General features: G+C 48.6%; 1 protein-coding gene across 2 annotated transcripts in view; it reads left to right on the forward strand.

The window, feature by feature from the left end:
• The window catches only part of SNCB (synuclein beta), a 63,304-nt gene that overhangs the window by 18,899 nt on the left and 26,014 nt on the right, over positions 1-18,391 (forward strand). The window contains exons 1-2 of one of the 2 annotated variants that reach the window (XM_077326319.1): positions 9,695-10,154; positions 11,106-11,240. In XM_077326319.1, coding sequence (XP_077182434.1) covers positions 11,120-11,240 — 121 coding nt within the window. In that variant the 5' untranslated portion in view covers positions 9,695-10,154; positions 11,106-11,119. Of the gene's footprint in view, positions 1-9,694; positions 10,155-11,105; positions 11,241-18,391 lie in introns of those variants that run through there. The other variant, XM_077326320.1, reaches the window with a different exon arrangement.

The raw sequence follows: 18,391 nt of genomic DNA on the forward strand, positions 1-18,391 counted from the left end.
ACCTTTCCCTTCTTCTCCCCACAACAGACAGCCTGTGAGATAGGTGGGGCTGAGAGAGCAGTGACAGAACTGCTCTGTGGGAACTGCTCTAACCGGACTGTGACTAGCCCAAGGGCACCCAGCTAGCTGCATGTGGAGGAGCGGGGAATCTAACCGGGCTCTCCAGATTAGAAGCTGTCACTCTTAACCACTATACCACACTGGCCAAAATGGACCCACAGAAATAAATTGGCTTGTGGAATGTAGTTACTTTTTGTCATATTCTTTTTTAAAACAAAAAGAAAGGACTTTGGGTATATTGTCCTAAAGGATTTGCATAATCTACATATTTAGGAACTGGCCAGATCTGCAGAAAATGTGACATTGCCAAAAGAAAAAGACCCACCCTCCCCCAAATAAGCAGATGACTGAGTTTGGGAAAGAGGAATGGAAAGTTGGCCCTAAATCCAGTTCAGGGAGAAATGGGGGGAGGGGAATTGCTCAAGCTTCTTAGTATCCTGGAATCACTGAGATTGGTGGTAGGGATTTCCAAGCCGAGCCTGCCTTCCACAATTCCTCATGAGCCATGTCTTGTCTTAGAACCTAAGAAGCACTTGATAACTGTAGCTGAGCTGCTGAGGATTGCCATGAGATAGGGAACGGCCTGTTTTGCAGCCTCTGCCAAAACAGTACCTACCCTGTAAAAAGAGTCCATTTTAAAACTAGATTGCAACCGCTGCGCTGCGAAGGAAATGCCTGTCATAAGGCGACATCAGAATGTTCCAGAGGTTCTGTTATGCAACCAAACCAGGAAGACTGTGTTTCTAGACAATGACTACCTACCCAGCCAGACGTTTCTGAATGTTTGCTTGAAAGCGTGATTTCATTTGATTCTGGAAAATAAAATGATTTTTTCCAGATTGCCTTGCCATGTTTTCCGGCAAGCCTAGGAGGCTTTTAGCAGCTGAACAATAGGCAATTATTCTGTAGGTAAAGCTTTCCCCATCATTGGGAAAATACTTTATCTGTTGAATTTTCAAACGACATGTCGCTGTAAATGCATAGGCGTCGTGCCAGGAAAAACTCCAGCTCCCTTTGTTTCAGCAATATATGAAGGAGTAAGTCGTAACAAGATCAGAATAATCCATTACTGCTCATTACAGTCCTGACACTGGACCAAGGTCACTTACAATGCAATCCTACATAGAGTTAAATAGGTGTAACTCTGTTTAGGATTGCATTGCTGGTGAGCATCATGAGATTAATCCTGGTCTTTCTGGTCCTAACAAAAGACCACATGGGCTCTCAGTTCCTTCTTTTGTGGAGTAAAGGCTTATCTAATTTACACAGAAATGTGTGAAATTGGCCCTTATTAGGGCCCCCGAAATATAATTCTTATGACATCACAGTTGATCGAGACTAGAGATATAGTGCCAGAGGATGATTAAACTTATTTCAGATAAATTTTAAATATTGCAGTGGTTTATTCAATTACTAGATTTAAAGCCTATTTTATATGTTAATAAAATGGGCGCTAGATGGCTCTTCCCTCCCCCCCCCCCGGCCGCCAAAGGGTTCTGCGTGGGCAGTAATGGCGTGGGTCGGCTGTGTGAGGTGGGCCGCACCGTGGCTGGAGCAGCAGAAGCCTTCGTCGTCCTCCCCCCTGGCGAGTCCGGTAGGCTTGTGCGTGGCCAGGGATGGAATTATAGAAGTGGCTGGAGGCTGCCTTGGACGTTGCGGCTCCAGAGCGTGGGCGGGCCGGGGGGACGTTGAGTTTCAGCAAGGTCTGAGTCCGGGCATGCTCGGCGGGGCTTGGGCCTGGCGGCTTGGGAGTGGGGCGATGTCGTGGTGAGACTCACCTTGCGTCGGTTTGCCAGGAGTGGCAGTGGTCATCGGTGGTGTGAGGTGGTGTGGTAGCCAGTGCAGGGGACCGGCCTAGCGTCTGGGTGAGCCCATAGGCGTGAGGCCTTGTGGTGCGGTGCAGCCGCAGCGGCCCAGCGATCCTCAGCCTTCTCCCGGCCACTGGAGCGGCCTCGCCGCATCTGCAACGCGGCAAGGCCGCTCCAGAGGCCAGGAGAAGGCGGCACACACCCCCTCCCCACTGCCAGCGATCTTCAGCCGTCTCCCGGGAGAAGGCGGCGCACCCCCCCCCCACACCGGGAGCAATCTTAAGCCTTCTGCCGGCCGCTCCAGTGGCCGGGAAAAGGCAGAGCGGCCCCCGCGTACCTGGTCCTTTCCGGGAGGGTGTGCGGCTGGAAAGGAGCAGGGCCGGCTCCTTTCCCCACATTGACGCGCAGTCTATGGCGGCCAAGGAGGCAATGGGGAGGCGCACGTCCAGGATTCACACTTGAAGGGGCGAATCAGGAGCCCCTCCGAGTTTTTATCCCGGACAGAGCCCGCCCTAACTCCTCCCAACTTGCCCTTACTCCTTTATTTAATCCGCTCCACAGGAGCGGATTAAAGATTTGTTCTGGTAGTGTATTATGTAGCATTTGTGACCCTAGAGTTGCTAGCCTCCAGGTGAAGCCTAGAGATCTCCTGGAATTAAAATGGATCTTTAAACTTCAGAGAGAATGGCTTCTTTGGAGGATGGACGATATTATTAATTAATTAATTGCCCACCACTCTCGGCAAGCCGGCTCATGGTGGGTTACAACTGCAATAGAATAAAACCCCAAAAAAACACCCATTAAAATCTCAAAGACTTACAAAAATGACACAACAAGATCACAGCAATAAAAACATAAGCTCTCTCTGAACAGGAAGGACTACTAGCTGGATGATGAGGGAGTACAACAACTGGCCACATCAGATGGTAACAGCACAGTGGCAAATCTTCCCCAGGGGGATCCAATAGATCGATCTCCAGCACTAGCCTCAACCATATACCTGGCAGAAGACCTCCATCTTGCAGGCCCTATGGAAAGGAGGCAGCTCTTGCAAGGTCCGCAGCTCTTCCGGGAGCTCAATCCACCAAGTAGGGGCCAGGACCAAAAAGGCCCTGGCCCTGGTTGAGGCCAGGCAAGCTTCTATGGAGCCAGGAACGACCAACAAGTTGGTACTCACAAAGTGTAAAGCCCTGCAGGGGCATAGTGTGACAGGCAGTGCCTCTGATATGTGGGTCCCAGACCGCAAAGGGCCTTAATACCAGAACCTTCAACCTGATCTGGGCCGCAACACAGGCTGGATATGGGCCCTCCACGATGTTCCTGTATGGCCCCTAGCAGCTGCATTTTATACTGGCATTGTGTGCTGTTGAAGTTTCTTCCCTCCCCAAACGCTGCTCTTCCTAGTTGTTAGTTGCGAAGTCGTATCCGAACTTTCGCGACCCTGTGGACAATGATTCTCCAGGCCTTCCTGTCCTCTACCATTCCTCAAAGTCCATTTAAGCTTGCACCAACTGCTTCAGTGAGTCCATCCAGCCACCTCATTCTCTGTCGTCCCCTTCTTCTTTTGCCCTCAATCGCTCCCAGCATTAGGCTCTTCTCCAGGGAGTCCTTCCTTCTCATGAGGTGGCCAAAGTATTTGAGTTTCATCTTCAGGATCTGGCCTTCTAAAGAACAGTCAAGGCTGATCTCCTCTAGGACTGACCAGTTTGTTCGCCTTGCAGTCCAAGGGACTCGCAAGAGTCTTCTCCAGCACCAGAGTTCAAAAGCCCCAATTCTTTGACGCTCGGCCTTCCTTATGGTCCAACTTTCACAGCCATACACTGCAACTGGGAATACCATAGCCTTGACTAAACACACTTTTGTTGGCAAGGTGATGTCTCTGATTTTTAGGGTGCTGTCTAGATTTGCCATAGCTTTCCTCCCCAGGAGCAAGCATCTTTTAATTTCTTTGCTGCAGTCCCCATCTGCAGTGATCTTGGAGTCAGGAAAATAAAATCTGTCACTATCTCCATTTCTTTCCCATCTATTTGCCAGGAATTGAGAGGGCCGGATGCCATGATCTTCGTTTTCTTGATGTTGAGTTTCAAGCCAACTTTTGCACTCTCCTCCTTCACCCCAAAATCTCCAAGAATTTCCCAACCCAGAATTGGCAATAAAGTATATTTATTCAACATTTATCTTAAAGAGTCAGGTCCTTCCTAAAGGAAGTGGAAGGGAGAGGCAGTGGAAGGGGGAGGGCGGCCCAGCGTCGCCACACATGCGCAGCATCTCCATGCAAACCACCATGCGCGACAGTTCTGCGCAAACCCACATGTGTGAAGCAGTCGCACATGCTCGTTTGCGTCCGCCGGCGGATGCAAACGTGCCTGCGCGGAGCTCCACGCAAGCACGTTTGGCATACCAGCAGCCATGCCTCCCTCCACGCAGTGCGGCACTCGCCGGGACTTGAGCAAATGCCCAGCAAGTGCCGTGCTGCGGGGGGGGGGGGGAGCGCCTCTCTTTCCCCGCCACTGCCCACTGGAGAGGCTTTTGTGAAGGATCTAGCAACCCGACTCTAAAGGATTTCATCAATTTTTTCAACTTGCTTTTTGGCCCACTCAGAATCTGTTAGGGAAGGCCCCAACAAACTCAGTTCAGCCTGCAGACAACGAATGCCCCCTCAAATAAGCCTCCTGGTTTATTGCTGCCTTTCTGGGGAGAATACTTGGTAATTAGGTTCTCACGTGGCTATTTAAACTGTTAAAAGCAGTTTGTGCTCATAGGATAAGTTAACTGAAGTGGATGAGTTGCTGGGGTCAGTGAGGGCAACCACATGCCCTCTCGATCCCTTTCCCACATGGCTACTCCACTTGAGGGACCAACGGATAGGATGCCCTCTGCAGGAGATTGTCAACCTCTCCCTTTTTACTGGGGAGTCCCCAGAGGCACTGAAGGAGACGGTGATTCATCCCTTGCTGGAAAAGAAATGCTGGACCCCCAGGACCCAGCCAGCTACCGCCCAGTTTCACATCTTGTGTTTCTGGGCAAGGTAGTTGAAAGAGCCGAGGAGGACCAGCTCCTGGCATTCTTGGAGGAAGCTTCAATCCTCAATCCATACCAGTTGGGCTTCCGTCCTGACCATGGGATGGAGACAGTGTTGGTCACCTTGGTGGATGAGCTCAGCTGCGTTTGATGTGGTCAACCACAAGTTGTTGACATACCTCGCCAGGGCCAAAATTTCGGGGACAGTCTTTCAGTGGATGCACTCCCCTCTCCGGAACCAGACACAGAGGGTGGCTATGGGGGAGGAATTATCGCATTCCTATTGAATCCCTTGTGGAGTTCCACAGGGAGTGGTATTCTCCCCCACATTATTTAACATCTTTATGTGACCTCTGGCAATGCTGGTCCGGAGCTACAGGCTGGGTTGTCACCAATATGCAGGTGACACCCAGTTCTATCTCCTCATGGACAGCCACCCAAACTCCCCCCTCCGATACATTTGCCAGATGTTTGGAAGCTGTCTCTGGAAGGTTAGAGCAGAGTCACCTGAAACCCAACCCCTCCAAGACGGGGGGGGGGGGGGGTCCTGTGGCTAAGTAGGAAAGGGGCAGGACAGAAAGTGTGATTACCCACCCTGGCTGGGGTACAGCTTAACATCTCACCCACAGTCAGGATTTTGGGGGTGATTCTGGATTCCTCCCTTTCTATGGAAGCATGTTTCTGTATGCTTTCTCAGCCAAAACAAACCGCAGTTTTGAGGCCAGGATGTGGCAGCCCTTGATGCTGGGAAAACTGTACCCGGATCCAAATCTAGGGCTCCTGGAGCTAAGTTTAGTTCTTTTTAAAAGCTGTGGAAGGTCCTATGTTCTCAGTACTTTGGCTTGCTGGATCACACTATAGAGGCTTGCATTAGGAGACAGGATGAGATTCAAACACAGCCCTCAGGTTCTTGACAAGCTTCATATTTGCTTTTATTAGGAAGCTGTAGTTGCTTCTTAGAGTTCTTAGGGGTACACTGATGTTCAGTGCTTTGCAAAGTACATTCTATCAAGCAGATCTTCAGTTCAAAAGGGCCTTCCATCAAACCCACTTGAGATCAATGGAGGCTGTGCTGCAGAGTTTTGTATGTGCTGCATCTTTAATTCACTAAGCAGTGACTGTAACTGGAAAACTTTTCTTTCCTTGAAATGTTTGCAAGTATGAAGGGTGCTTTCTTATGACATATTTTCAGAGGCCATCAAGATGAAAACACTTATACAGACGTATACCAAGCAGTTTGTTAATTATGGTTATGAGTTGGCACTGCAGGCTTCAACTCACCTGTGTTTCATGAAAACTCTCACACAGAAAAACTTTATAGATTTACTGTGAGTTGTCCATCTATGAAGTATGATATGACAACACGTGTATGCTTCATTTGTACCACTAGTCACTAACCATGCATATCGTTGTAGGAGCATAAGCTTTACATCCATTTTGACAAAGGCTTCTAGAGAACTCAGAAACTTGCATGCTATTTTGTGTTATTTGGCTGGTACTTAAAAAAAGTATTCCATGGTTTTCATTTCACTTGGAAAATATTTATAATCCCAGAAGTGTGCCTTTGTTCTGTGGCAGCTTGGTAGTGAGGCAAAGCACCCAGCACATGGACAAAAAAAAATCTACCCATCTATCCACTGACTTAATTATTACTTCATTGGCTGTTCCAGGACATAATTTTGGCATTGATAACAGGTTTGTGAATCCTGAGCCTTGAATCAAATTAAGCAGAATACAGTCTTTGTTAGCTCTATCATATTTCCAATAGCCACTTATGGCTGTGAAAGTTGGAAAATGAAAAAATCAGACAAGAGAAGAATCGATTCATTTGAACTCTGTGTTGGAGAAAGCTTCTGTGGGTTCCATGGACAGTCACTAGTCACTCAATCCAATTCTATACATGTTTATTCGGGAGGGGGGAAACTTATCAAAGTGGATTTAGGACTGCCATCTTGAGTTCCATAGTTATTTATTTACTAGAGGCAAAGCCCGTTATATCCAAGAATACAACTGGTGCTAGAGCTTGGTGGTGGGAAGAGAAAGGGGAGGAGTTGTCTAGTCTGTAAGGGCATGGGGTTAAATGTGCGTTGTGTGGGAGGTTCGGGTGGCATGGTGACAAATGAGGGCATGGGTGTGGGGAGATGGGTGTCAAGAACCTGTGGTTTGGAATGTTCGTTGAGTGTGGGAGAGGACTGACCTTTGGGAATTGTGGCATAGTGGTTACAGATGAGCTTTCCAGAGCCATGTCTTCAGATATGTGAAGGGAAAAATCAGACTGTAGACTCTTCTTAGGGGGAGATTACATGGCAACCAATTCCTCCCAGTTCTGCATCATTTCCCTTCTCGTGTGAATTAGGCCACAGACACCAAAACGTCCCCCTGTCCTAATCCACATGGGGTAGTCACAGTACATAGATGTCCACCCTGCTCCTTCTGTCTTCATTTTTTCACTGTTGAAAAATGTTATGTGACCACATTTCTTCTTTCATGGTTGCTCCTTAGAAGAAGAACTGGATTTTTGTACCCTGTTGTTTACTACCCAAAGGAGTCTCAAAGTGGTTTACAAACACCTTTTCCCTTCATCTCCCCACAATAGACAACCTGTGAGGGATGTGGGGCTGTGAGAGGCCTGAGAGAACTGGGAATGGGCTGCAGTGACCCAGCAGGCCTCAGGTGTTTCAAAGTAGTTTCCAATCGTCTTCCCTTCCTCTCCCTATAGCAGACTCCCAGTGAGGGAGGTGGAGTAGAGAGCCTCACATGGAAGCTGGCAACTCTAAGAGGAGGTCTCTCTGTGCACAGCAGTCTTGACCTTAGATAGTTTTTTTTAATACTTGTTTTTTATTTGCCAGGCCAAGTTCCCATGATCTCTCTCCAGACATTTACTTGTTCATTAGTCAGTTTCAGGCTGTAAATATTCTTTATTTAGATCTTCCTGCACTTTCCAGGCTCACAGGACTGATGCTGGTCTGTCTGTCTGTTTGTGCCCCAGAAAAAGTTGCTGGTAAGGGCTGGCCATAGCCCACAGCCCAGGAGGGACACACCTGCCCAATTCCCCCCCCCCCACACACACACACACACACAATGCAGTCTGCAAGCCTCTACCATAGTATCTAGATTGCTGCTCATCTCTAGATTATAAAGATCAGCTCTGCAGGCAAAAATAGCTCCTTTGAAGGCCATACTGAGGCACTGTATGATTTTGAAGTCCCACCTCCAAACCTCCAGGAATATTTCCAACCCAGGGGTAGCCAACCTCCAGGTAGGGCCTGGAGAGCTCCTGGAATTACAGCTCATCTGTAAAGTATGAGTATAAAGATCAGCTCTGCAGGCAGAAAGGGCTACTTTGGACAGGGTTGTGGTGGAGCATTTAAGGCTTCCCTCACAGGTTGTTGTTGAATTGAAAGACTTGAGGCCTACTGCACAGGGTTGTTGTGCAGATGTAACAAGAGACAAAAGAACCTCCGGAACAGCATCCCGTTTTGTCTGCAGAATAATGCTGTGCAGTAGGCTTCAAATCTGCAGAGAGGTTTGAAGAAGAAATATACATGGCTTGGCTGTGTCTAACCTCTAGCAGCTAGGCTGGCCAGAACAGTATTTGAAGTGAGAAGGGGCTTTTCTGTCACCCCCGTTAGCCAACTGTTTGGCAGGAAGGGAATGTTCCTCCTCCTCAAAAGGAATGCCGACACCCATGCCCTCAGAGTCCCCTGCCTTGCTCTTGGAAATACCTCCCTCCCCTCAGTCAGGAGCTGTCAGAGGCTCCTTCACAGCAGGCCTGAAGTGGGGAGGGGGAGCACTCTGCAGCCTCCTGCCAGCTCTGTCAGGGTTCTGAGGCAATTTACAGTTGGACATGACAGTTAGGACAGCCTTGGGGCGAAAAGGGCTGGCACAGCCCGTCCAAACCTCTGTTCTCATCCCCCTCGGCAGCCCTACTGACCTCCTCTCCCTGTGGTGGTCAGGGGCAGACTGGCAACAATATCTCCAGATTGCCCCTGGCTGGGCTGGGTGGGCGGGCCTTGTCAGAACTTTGACACAATGATTTGGCCAAAGTCCCGAGTGGGCATGACCTTCTGAGGCAGGGCCCAATCAGGACACGTGATTGGGCCCTGCCTCTGACAGGCCATACCCAGTCTCCACCCATCCAACCCTTAGACTGTTATTTGAACAGTGAAGGGCAGTTAAAGATTTGCAGATTTATATACTGCCCCTTTCTCCTGCACCATTTTCCGGATCCAAATAGCCTCTTAACCAAAAGTCATTTGCTCTAGGGGAGAAGCTTCAGGATCACTTCAAGTGGAGAGACCTGCATGAATGAGCACACTCTCCTCATGGCAAAGAATTCTGAGATACTGGTTTTCTACGTAAAAGAATTGGAGGGTCCAGTAGGTAATTTCCACCTGCAGCCTGAAATCATTCCATTCAGATTTAGGAACTCTGATGAAAACTAGTGTTGTTTCTGTGGGATACAGAAGGATCTCTCTTTTTCTTTTTCTTTTTTTGCAATTGTTTGAAGGCAGCACACTATCAATCCAAGCCTATTTTTAATGGGGCATGTAATAATAAACATTTATCCAGGAACTGCAAAACCTATTTACTGATGGCCATCAGAGAGATTGAGGAGTGGGCAGCGGTGATTTCCGTGGGTACCAGGACCCTTCTGTTTTAAGCAGCATGTGTGAATATATTGTTGACAGCATTTTTCCTTGTGTATATGGAACAGACTTGTGACGTGAAGAGAGGGCGAGAAGGCGCTCCGGGCTTCTGCTTTTGCATCCATGTGCCGACCTAACTGCTGCGCTGGCCACCTTCGCACCCGTTATCCCAGCCTTCCCACTAAGGAGCTCGAGGCTCGGCCCCTGCCGCCGTGTCCGGCCAGCTAGGTTTCTCTCGCTCGCGGCTCCCTCCTTTCGCTTGGCCGGGCGGGAGGCCTTCCAGGCCGGGGGGTCCCGCTGCTGCATCCGGGCAGGGCCGAGGGGCGGGGAGCGCCGTGCGCGCGATGATGAAATCCCCTCGCCGGGCGGGTATAGGGCGCGCGGTGCCTCATTGCAATATTCAGCAGAAGCAGGGCGAGGGCACCGGCGTCTCGTCGCCGCTCTCTTCTTCCTCCCCCTCCTCCTCCTCCTCCTTCCCGCCGAGCTGCTCGATGGCAGAGCTGCCCTGACTGCCCCCGCTACACCGCGCCGCCCCCGCCCCCGCCCGCTCCGGCCCGGAATGATCTGAACCCCCCCACGGAGACGCACCGGAGTCCAGCGCTATTGCTGATCGCAGGTGAGCGGCGGCTTGTGCGGGTGCCCGCCGTCTGCGCGGCGGGAGGAGGGAACTGCAGGTGCGGGGGAGCACGGGGCCCAGAGAGCCTCCGTGGAGTGGCCGGGGCGCGGGGGGGGGGGGGGGTGGGATGGGGAGGAAGACGAGATCACGTTGGCCTGAAGGTGAAGCCCAGAAGCGCGCCCCCGGGGGGTGGGCTGGCGACTTGCCTTTGGGGGAGGGGAGTCACAGTCTAGTGCTCGGCGAGGTGGGGATGCTGATGGAGACGGGAGAGAATTCGTCGTCCTGAGGAAACACCCCGTTCCCAGTATTTCCCATCCCCCTCCCTCCACGGGTTTCAAGGACACGGAGTCATCCCCTATCGAGTTGCCTCGATCCTGGTCCAATCCCTGTTTCCTTCCAGCCTTTTCATATGGGGGGGAGGGGCAACCCGTGCTTCATAGGGACCGGGCTGGAGAGAGGTGGTTTCCAACTGCTGCCTCCCCCCCCCCTCCCCTTGAAGGGGGCCGTTGCGGCCATGAGGACTGGCAGGGTAGGCCTCTACTGTGGCTGTGGGGAGGGGCTGCCTTTGCAGCAGGAACAGCTGTCAGTGGACTTGTTGAATCTGGGGCACAGGGTTGCTCCCTGGCAGCAAGCGAGGGCTGCTCCCCTCCCCTGTGAAGAGCCATCATCTCTTGCCTCTCACGGCACAATGGGCTGGCAAACTGGCCAGGGAGCCAGGTCTGCAGCATGATGGTGCCTCCTGGTGCAGAACAAGATGGGCAATGTCTTCTTCTGACTCTGGATGCCAGCCTAGGGGAGTGCTGGGGCAGCCGTTCCCAGTCTCCCCACTCCCCTAGTCTCTCCAGAGCTGGATTTGCCTCTTTTTCCCCCCAGCATGGTGACCAGTATCCTTAGTGGGGTCAGCAGAGCCCTGTGCTGAAGCCATCTTGTGCTGTCTCTTCTCTCCCCCAGACCTCAGTGCCGGAATGGATGTGTTTATGAAGGGCTTGTCCAAGGCGAAGGAAGGGGTCGTCGCTGCAGCGGAGAAGACCAAGGAAGGGGTGGCTGTGGCAGCTGAGAAGACCAAGGAAGGCGTGCTGTATGTGGGTAAGACTGCTGCAGGCACTGCTGCAGAGCTGCCCCATGGTCTGTGCCCTATTTTGCAGGAAAATCAAAAGGAAAGATAGCATGTAAGGGATGAGGGGACAAGGGAGCTAACTTTTAAGGGTCTTGGGGGCTTTTTTAAGCAGCCCTTCTCAGTTGGGAAATTTGCTTCTCCTCCTCATCAATTCCTTCTTTTTCTGTGGAAAGAGTCTATGGCAGTGGTGGGGCACAGGCTGACAGCAGACCCAGGAATATGGAGTCTGGACTGGTGGGGTCTTGTATAAGCCATTGTTTCCTTTCTTCATCCTTCCTGGGCTTCTTGTGAGGGCCAGGTGCAGCCAGATGTCAAAGATCACTCTTCACTCTGACAGGTTTCATCTTCTGGAGCTGATTTGCGGGAATACACTTGGTTTTCCTTCTTTGGCTATTGTTATATAATGACTGTACAATATTCCTTGGACTTAAAATGCTGTAAGCAGATGGTCAAGAACTGTAGTCTCCTTTAACTGAGAGTGCACTCCATTCCCATACACAGAGAGTCTGTGATACAGCTGGAATATACCCAAGATTTTGGAAACCTCAGTCTGGAATCAGACTCACATCTTTATCTGGTTTATTTGCTTCTCATATCATATGGTCCCACAAGGGAGGGGTGCAAAATTGATGAAGTTGTTGTTAGTTGCGAAGTCGTGTCCGACCCATCGCGACCCCATGGACAATGGTCCTCCAGGCCTTCCTGTATTCTACCATTCCCCAGAGTCCATTTAAGCTTGCATTGATGAAGTTATCCCTCTTTATTGGATCAGTAGTTTAAAGATGGTATGGAAGCACCTGAGCTTCATGGAACTCTTTATCAACCAAAATGATACTCCCCAATGAACAGTCTCATTTTTGTCTGGTGAAGAACTCTTTGAAATAAGAATGCCCTTGCATATTCTTTAAATGATGGGGCAAGCAGATACTAGTTGCCTATCTCCATTCTTGTAGACACAGTAATAAAATGCTGGGCATTGGCTTCCTAATCTTCATAGACATCATCTTCAACCCCCAAACTGCTGCCTGTAGGCACAAGTTCCATCCCACAGCACTCTGTGTTTGGCTTCCAGATATTTTGAGCCAGCCTTTGCCATCTGTGATGGTCCAGTCTAGAGGTTGGGATTTAGGAGGTCTTGTGATAGGGCAGGAACAGCTGCAGTCCCATTCTAAGGGAAAGGGCATGAGGATGGTTCTCTGTGGGCTGATCTTGTGTCCAGTTCAGCATGAGAGTTCCATGGATGACTATTCATAAATGTCTGCTCTGCATTCAGAAGCTACTTCAGTTTTTACAGACTCACTAACATAAACACACACACAGAGTCTGTTTGTAAAGCCAAAGGTGTTGTCCGATCACACCACTCCTTCCAGCCAGGAGAGACATGCAAGTGTGGCTCGTCTCCCCAGGAATTCATGTATCATTTTCCCACTAGCACTGTCTGCCATTTCATTTCCCTTTATTCCTTTCCTATACTCGTGTAGTCAGTCCTAGAATTGTATGCTCAAGTTTTATTTTTGTTGCTGAATTGATATGCATGGGTTGCATTAAGTGTGGTGCCTTTTTCTTCAGATGTGAAGCAGCGGGTGTCCAAGATGAGATTAGGAAACTGCCTGATTCAGACTGGGAGTTCAGTTCTGCTAAAATAAAGTAGCAGCCAAAATCAACTAGTTTTTATAGATAACCTTTGCACTTTCCCATTTTCCACAGAAAAACCTGAATTGCATGAATGAGGCCGACACTCTCGTACTCTTAGGCCAGAACTCTTCCTGCTTCCTGGCCTTTATTCTTTTCCTTCTCCATGATCACAGCCTCTATTCTCTGAGATGCACATCTGCACCAGTGGTGCAGCATGGGGGTGCAGTGGTGCAGATGTGCATCTCAGAGAATAGAGGCTGTGATCATGGAGAAGGAAAAGAATAAAGGCCAGGAAGCAGGAAGAGTTCTGGCCTAAGAGTACGAGAGTGTCGGCCTCATTCATGCAATTCAGGTTTTTCTGTGGAAAATGGGAAAGTGCAAAGGTTATCTATAAAAAGGGTGTGGTGTGGACAATGCCAGCTGACTTCTACTACTAGTGTTTCTTCCTTGCTTCTCTTCCTGACTCTTAAGTCTGGGTTATTTTCCTTCACTGCAGACATTACAGCTAGAGCTGCAGTGCCAGCCTCCAGGTGGGACCTGAAGATCCCTTGGAGTTTCAACTCTTTGCCAGATTACTGAAATTAGTTCCCCTGGAGAACATGGATGCTTTGGAGGGATGGACTATATGGTGTTGTACCCATTGAGGACCCTGTCCTCTTCAGGTCCCATCCCCAAATCTCCCAGAGTTCCCCAACCTGGATCTGGCAACCCAGCCTCCCCAGCCCCTTCCAGTGGTCAGGGGAGACCCGTCCATCCTAATTATAGCCCAGAGAACAAGCCTGAGTATGTATCCAAACATTGGATGTATATATACCCTGTATATATTCAGACATTGGTTGCTATAGACCCCCAAAATCGGCAAAATCATCACAGAGATTTTCAGACTGTAATGGAGCTCCCTAGGTAGTAAAAACAAAAATCTGAAGTCCAGTGGCACCTTAAACAGGAGGAATGTTTATCCCAGCATGAATTCATAACTCAGAGCACACTTCTTCAGATGTGATGGGTAAAGTAGGGTTTGGAATAGCATAAGAAAACTGTATGATGTCTATCTGGGGAGGAAGGTATTAACTCCTGTACTGTTCACACATGTGGTAAGAACAGCAGATGTGTGCTGTTTGGGATCAGGGGACATGAAATACTGTGGGCCATTCCGCACGACTTTAATATAGCACTAGTCTTACATTTTGTTTTCGCCACTAAAACTGCGTTCTGCATGACGTTGTGAGCAATTTGCAACACTCCTGCAACACTAGCGCCAAAATCGCTTTGTTGTAGCGATTTTCAGGGAATCGGGAAAAGTGGATTCACACTCAGAAAATCGCTACACTCTTGCCAACAACCTGCAACACTTGCGAAAAAGACATGTGTGCTCTCAATGTAGCGGTTGCAACAAAGTTCCTCCCCCTGGCTTTCTCCTCTGAACTTCCGGTGAAGCGATCGCCATTTTTTTTAAATCTTGGAGGGGGGAAAGCAGCAAACTAGCGAGGCTTCATTCACCCAGCGACGCTTCTCCGGCAACAGTCCCTCCACAGAAGTGCTTTAAAGCTCTCCTAAGTCCCCAAGCACAACACAGCCCCCTGTTCGCCAGTTCCCTTTAATTTCGGCCAAAAATCGCGCCCGTGCGGGGGGGGGGGTTCCACTCAGGGGAGCGTGGTAATGATGAATCACCAGCTCACACGCCAGCTAGATGGGTCTCTCATTGCAACAAATCAACGCATATTCGTTGCAACGTGTTTGTGTGTGTTTTTTTAATCTGTGCTTAAAGGGAGCATGATAACAACCGCCCATTGGCTGTTCCATTTGATTGATGGCCAGGGGCGGGAACAAGCACAGAAAAAAATCGCTTCCTTTCTAGCGATTCCTGCGAGACCGGAAACCTGAGGGGAACGAATGAAACGCTACTGGATTCCACTACAAATGAAGGTATGCGGAATGCAGAGATTCCACTATTTAAAATAGCGTTTCCGCTTTGTGAAAGCAATTGGCAACATTGGTCCTTGTGCAGAATGGCCCTGTGTGTTCCCTCATGTATCTGCCCACTGTTTTGAAACTGTGGTTAGAGCTCCTTCCTAGAATGTCCCAGTTTCAGACCTTATGCAGGTGGCAACTGGAGTTGGGGTCTTGCACCCCACAGGATCAGCTTGCAGAATATGATTTTACTGCTTCCCCATTCTGCAGTAACACACTGAACTCAATGGACCTTCAGAGATAGCCCTGAACACAAGATAGGGCCCTACAGTGTGTGTGTGAATTGGCAAACATTACTCCCCCTTCCACCCTGGAAGCATGATTTCCCTTGTTGGAGGGCTGCCCATAGTGTATGTGTAGCTTCTTATCTGGAGGGTGTGTGTGCAAATAATGCCTCCCTAGGCCATATCAGATCAGGAAAATGAATGAATCTACTTCTCATGCTGCAGTCTTCTTCTGTGGTGCCTCAGAATAGAGTTTCCCCATGAAACTCACAACAGCAATCTGGCTGTAAGTCCTTATGGTGACCAGGCCTGATCACTGAACCTGAAGTGGCTGTGGAACAGTCCTCAAGGATCCTCCCTGGAAGGCAGCTTTATAGACCTCTAGGGACCAGTTTAAGACTATTACCCCCAATCTTTTAATTTAAAATCCATTTTTGCTGCTCTTACTACTTTGTCTTGGAAGCTTATTAAATTGCAAAGCAATGCTTTTCTTTTCTTCTTGGAGGACTAAGTTTAGAAAAGGCTTGGTTGGAAGGGGTTGGATCTATCTCCCACTGTCTTCTGCTGATTGTGTCCATCTCTCTTGCTGTCTCCCTCTTCCTCTCCCTCACACTCCATCCTTGTACCATGTCTAGCGGCTTCTCCCTCTTTTTCTGCACAGTGCAGCATTTTCCCCCAGTTCTTGGTTATTTTACTGTAGAGAGGCTCAGTAATCCTCCTATGCTTGGGAAGACTTGCTAATGAAATTAGAAACCCCCTAATTAATGCTGTAGAAACAGGAGTTCTTGTTATCTGAGGCAGGATGCCTTCTATTAGTAACAGGCGCTATGAAAGAGGCCTCCAGCATTTTGGCTTTTTTCCTTGAAGCACCCTTTTCCTGAAAGCTCCTGCATATCCTGTGTTGATTTCTTTCTGTATCATTCTCTCCTGGGAGTAATGGAAGCTTCAAGTGGCTGCCCTCCTTCCCTGCTGTAAGCTTTGCTGCCTAGCATCTCCCCAGGTCTTGTGAAATCTTGTCTATGCAATATCTGTATGCAACTGCATTGGAAGAAAAATAACAGGCTCCCTGGAATCATATGGGTGCTGTTATTTATTTATTTATTTATTCTGTTTTCCCAACTGAAAACTAAGAGTCAGTGACTGGAATAGATTATACAAATTTAGAGAAGTAATTTAGTTTGGTAGCTCCCACGGCTTACATAATCACATGATATTTGGTGGAGCGAGGGATTTCCCCCCTCTCCTTCATGGAATTGCTGTATGTTATTCAGGGGTTTTTTTCCCCTTAGAGACTGGAGTTGCAACATATGCAAAAGTAATGGGAGAAAACAGTATGATTGGGAAGAGTGGAGAAATGTTGATGAGCAGAGTTACAGATAGTGGCTGATGGATGTAATAGCTAAAGAAGTTGTGCCATATGATCACTGGATACCTTTTCTGTTTTTCCATTTCTAGCAAAACATGCCTCCCATACTTCCCTGCAACCATATGGGTTAGAATCAGTTTTTTTTTTTAATGCAACTCAGATAGTTGGATTCTGCTCCAGATGCTTGGTACTGTGGCTATGGCCCCACAGATTGCTAGCATGCATTCTTCTTGTCAGCATATAAGTTAGGAAGCCTACCATTTACTAGCAGAGGAAGGTCTAGGAATCATGGTGGGAGGCTTAAGAACAGTATGAGTGCCCAGTCAGTTGTGTCCTGCCCTTTGTAAACCCATAGCTCCCTGGGTCAGAATCACTAGCTCTAATCATCTAGTCCAGTAGTTCTCAACCTTCCTAATGCCACAACCCCTTAATACAGTTCATTATGTTGTGGTGATGAGCCTCTTGTGGTGCAGAGTGGTAAGGCAGCGATATGCTGTCTGAAGCTGTCTGCCCATGAGGTTGGGAGTTCGATCCCAGCAGCCGGCTCAAGGTTGACTCAGCCTTCCATCCTTCCGAGGTTGGTAAAATGAGTACCCAGCTTGCTGGGGGGTAAATGGTAATGACTGGGGAAGGCACTGGCAAACCACCCCGTATTGAGTCTGCCATGAAAACGCTAGAAGGCGTCACCCCAAGGGTCAGACATGACCCGGTGCTTGCACAGGGGATACCTTTACCTTTACCTTTTATGTTGTGGTGACCCCCAACCATAAAATTATTCAAGTGTTCTTTCACAGAAATTAAACCAAAACTGACCAATGGCGTGAAGATCCATTGTTCATGATTGTATATAATTTTTTTCTGGGGTTTCTCAGTTCAGTTCTGCCTCTGTTTAAAAATCTTCAAAGATGGAGAACCCACCACCTCCCGAGGAAGCCTGTTCCACTGAGAAACCACTCGAACTGTCAGCAACTTCTTCCAGATGTTTAGATGGAATTAATTTCATCCCATTGGTTCTGGTCCGTCCCTCTGGGGCAAGAGAGAACAATTCTGCTCCATCCTCCATATGGCACCCTTTTAAATATTTGAAGATGATTATCAGATCCCCTCTCAGTCATCTCCTCTCTAGGCTAGACAGACCAAGCTCCCCCAACCTTTCTTCATATGTCTTGGTCATTTATAAGATGGACCTTAATGGACCTTAGATACTAATAGACCCAAATTATATGGCTTAAAATATAAAGTATAAGGTATATAAAATATAAGAATTAGGTTGTGGGTTGAAAACCCACCTACCTCACAGGGTGTCTAGTGGGCAGAGGCCACTTTGAGACTCCTGTGGGCAATAAAAAATGAAGTACAAAAAAAACCAGGGGCCATTCCGCACAATGACCAATGTTTCTAAATGTTTGCAGTATGCAGAAACGCTATATTTAATAGTGGAATTTCATCATTTCACACACCTTCAATTCTAGTGTAATATTGAAGCCCCAATAGCGGTTCATTCATTCCCCACAGGTTTCTGGTCTTGCTGGAATCGCAACAATGGAGGCAATATTTTTCTGTGCTTCTTCCCGCCCCTGGCTGTCAATCAAACAGAACAGCCAATGAATTGTTGTGTTTGTGCTCCCGAAAAGCCCCTTTCCCTTGAAAAACTGTTTTTTGAAAACCCGAAAACACCAGTAGCAATGAATATTTGTTCATTCAATGTCTCAGACAATGTTTACCTGCATAGGAGCTGGCGCTTAATTGTTTACATACTCTTCAAGTAAAAAAAAAAATCCCCCCCTGCGATGGGTGCAATTTCTGGCCGAAGTTTTGGGCAGTGTCGAACAGGGGGCTGTATTGTGCTCAGAAACTTTAAAGACAATTGCAGAAGGGAGCTTTGTTTTACTGTTAAGCACTTCTGTGGAGGGACTTCAGCTGT

This window comes from Paroedura picta, chromosome 3 (assembly GCF_049243985.1).
Source record: "Paroedura picta isolate Pp20150507F chromosome 3, Ppicta_v3.0, whole genome shotgun sequence".
In the NCBI taxonomy this organism is placed as follows: Eukaryota; Metazoa; Chordata; class Lepidosauria; order Squamata; family Gekkonidae; genus Paroedura; species Paroedura picta.